This window comes from Lagopus leucura, unplaced genomic scaffold, assembly GCF_019238085.1.
Source record: "Lagopus leucura isolate 7727_CA_CO unplaced genomic scaffold, USGS_WTPT01 34219-0_obj-0_obj, whole genome shotgun sequence".
NCBI classification, from domain to species: domain Eukaryota; kingdom Metazoa; phylum Chordata; class Aves; order Galliformes; family Phasianidae; genus Lagopus; species Lagopus leucura.
In genome coordinates, this window is record NW_024968180.1 from 363 (window position 1) to 3017 (window position 2655).

Consider the following 2655-nt stretch of genomic DNA (forward strand, 5'->3'; position numbering starts at 1 on the left):
ATCGTTTACTTAGGAAGGGGGTCGTTCTGGGGGAGGGGAGATGCTGATTTTGGGGAGGGGGCAAACTTTGGCAGGGGACGCTTTCGTGGGAGAGGCAGGGGCTCACGGTGGAGGATGTGGGGCTTTAATCGCGGAAGGGGGAGTGCAGAGCCCCGAGCGCCTCCACGGGGATGGGGGGATTTCCGGGCAGCGGAACGGGGGATGCCGCGGTGATGGGGGCGCTCACAGCCCCTCCCCGCAGGGCTGTGGGTTCTGAGCCCCCGCACCCAGCAGACATCAGCGCTGCGCATCGCGGCCGCCCGCGGTTACGAGGAATGCGCCCGGCACCTGCTGCTGTGCGGGGCGGAGGTGGATGCCGTGGTGGGCGGGCGGGGGGCTCTGCACGACAGCGTGGCCGCCCCCCGACCCTCAAGCGCCCGCCTGCTGCTGTCCTTCGGTGCCGACCCCAACCTGCTCAGCTCGGACGGCAGCGCTCCGCTGCACCTCTGCACGGCGCCCGACAGCCTGCAGTACGCCCCGCCCCTTCTGCCCCGAGTCCCGCCCCTTCCGCGCAAAGCCCCGCCCCCTTCATCTGCATGCGACGCCCCGCCCCTCCTGTGCACCACCCACTATATCTGCGCGCTAAGCCCCGCCCACGCTTGCTGATAGGCCCCGCCCCCCCGATCTGCATATCCCGGTCACACCTGCGCTCTGGGTCCGCTTTGGTTATTAGGCCACGCCCATCCGCTGCCCCCGCCCACTGCCCCACCTGGCCCCGCCCACGCACCGCACCGCCTTTCCACCAAAGCCACGCCCACATCCGACTTCCTCGTTTGCATGCCGGGCTCCGCCTCCCACGCCAAATCCCATTGGTTCCCCGCGGCAAGCCCCGCCCCGAGCCAGCGCACACCCACTGTAAAGCCACGCCCACTCGCCCCGCGCCCGCCGGGGATCCCCGCCCCGGGGGGAGGTTGGTGGGGTCCGGGCCGGGATCCGCGGCTCTCACTGCGCCCCACGCCGGCCCCGCAGGTGCGCGGAGCTGCTGCTGGCCCACGGCGCTCGGGTGAACCTGGCGACGCGGGAGCGCGCACTGACGGCGCTGCACGTGGCCGCGGGGCGGGGCTTGGCGGAGCACGTGGGGCTGTACCTGCGGCACGGCGCCGACCCCGCGCTGCGCAGCCGCCAGGGCGAAACCCCCCTGAACGCCGCCTGCTCCGGAGCCGAGCGGCCCCGCGATGCCCCCGCGTATTGCCTGGTAGCCGAACGGCTGCTGGCCGCCGGAGCGGATCCCGCGGTCGCGGGGCGGAAAGGCCACACTCCCCTCCACAACGCCTGCGGGAACGCGCAGCACGAACTGGCGCGGCTGCTGCTGCGGCACGGCGCCGACCCCACGGCGACCAACGGAGCCGGCGATACCCCCATGGACTGCGCGCTGAGGGCCGTCCCGGAGTACCGCCGGCACCGCCCCGAGAGCATCATTGCGCTGCTGCTGGAGCACGGAGCCGGGCCTGTGCGGCCCAAGGTGCGGGACGGGGGGACGCGATGGGACGTGGGGATGCGGCACCGGTCTGAAATGGGGACGTGGTGTCAGTGGGATGGGGACGTGATGTTGGTGTGACACGGGGATGTGGCGTCCGTGTGCCTTAGGGACACGTTGTGACACGGGGCAGTGTGAGATGGAGGTACAGCATTGGTGGGACGTGGAGACAGAGGGCAGGTGTGACATGGGGACAGGAGGCAAAACGACATGAGGGCACAAGGTCAGTGTGACATGGATGGGACCAGTGTGACCTGGGGGCACGACCTTAGTGCGACTTGGAGACACGGAGAAAGGGCAACATGGGAACCTGACATGGGTGTGACATGGGGACGTGACATTGATGTGACGTGGGACTGGTGTGACACGGGGACACAGGGCTGGTGTGGCACAGGGATGTGACATCAGTGGGACGTGGAAACGTGGGGCTGGTGTGCGTGGGAACACAGCAGCGGTGTGAAATGGGGATGTGACATTGATGTGACGTGGGGACACGGCAATGATGTGACACAGGAACGAGTTGACGGTGTGATGTGGGACAGGGGGACACAGGGCTGCCGTGGCTCAGGGACGTGGCACCGCTGTGACCCGCTGTGTCTCCATACCTGCAGATGCTGAAGTTCTGCTGCACGCACCCCCCGGCTCTGGAGCTGCTGCTCAACGCCTACGACCGCATCCCCCCCCCCGACACGTGGCTGGAGGCCGTTCCGCCGGAGCTGTGGGAGGTGAGGTGACGCAGGGATGCGGTCACACGCTGACGGTGCCCCGGCCGTCCGTAAGGCGCTCAGCCCTCCGCCCCCCCCCTCCCCCCCCCCCCCAGGAGCACCACGAGTTCTACACGTCGGCCGTGCGCATGGCGGGGCAGCCCCGGCGCCTGCAGCACCTGGCGCGCTGTGCCCTGCGGCGGCAGCTGGGCGCCCGCTGTCACACCGCTGTCCCCGCGCTGTCGCTGCCGCCCGCGCTGCGCCGTTACCTGCAGCTGCCGCTGGAGGGAATCATTTCCTGAGGTCCGGCTGCGGGGCGGGGAGGGGCGGCGGGCCGGTGTCACCCCCCTCCCCCCCTTGGTGTCTCAGCGCGCACCGTTCCCTCCGTGGGTCCGCGGCAATAAAGGAGGTGTGGAAGCGGCTGTTGGCGTTCTT

The 2655-nt window shown here is 69.8% G+C and overlaps 1 protein-coding gene across 1 annotated transcript in view; it reads left to right on the forward strand.

The window, feature by feature from the left end:
- ASB16 (ankyrin repeat and SOCS box containing 16) overlaps positions 1-2640 on the forward strand; it is a 2945-nt gene extending 305 nt beyond the window's left edge. Inside the window, exons 2-5 of the mRNA XM_042894296.1 lie at positions 242-509; positions 1009-1501; positions 2128-2241; positions 2337-2640. Coding sequence (XP_042750230.1) covers positions 242-509; positions 1009-1501; positions 2128-2241; positions 2337-2522 — 1061 coding nt within the window. The 3' untranslated portion in view covers positions 2523-2640. The remainder of the gene's footprint in view (positions 1-241; positions 510-1008; positions 1502-2127; positions 2242-2336) is intronic.
- The last annotated feature ends 15 nt before the right edge of the window (positions 2641-2655 follow it).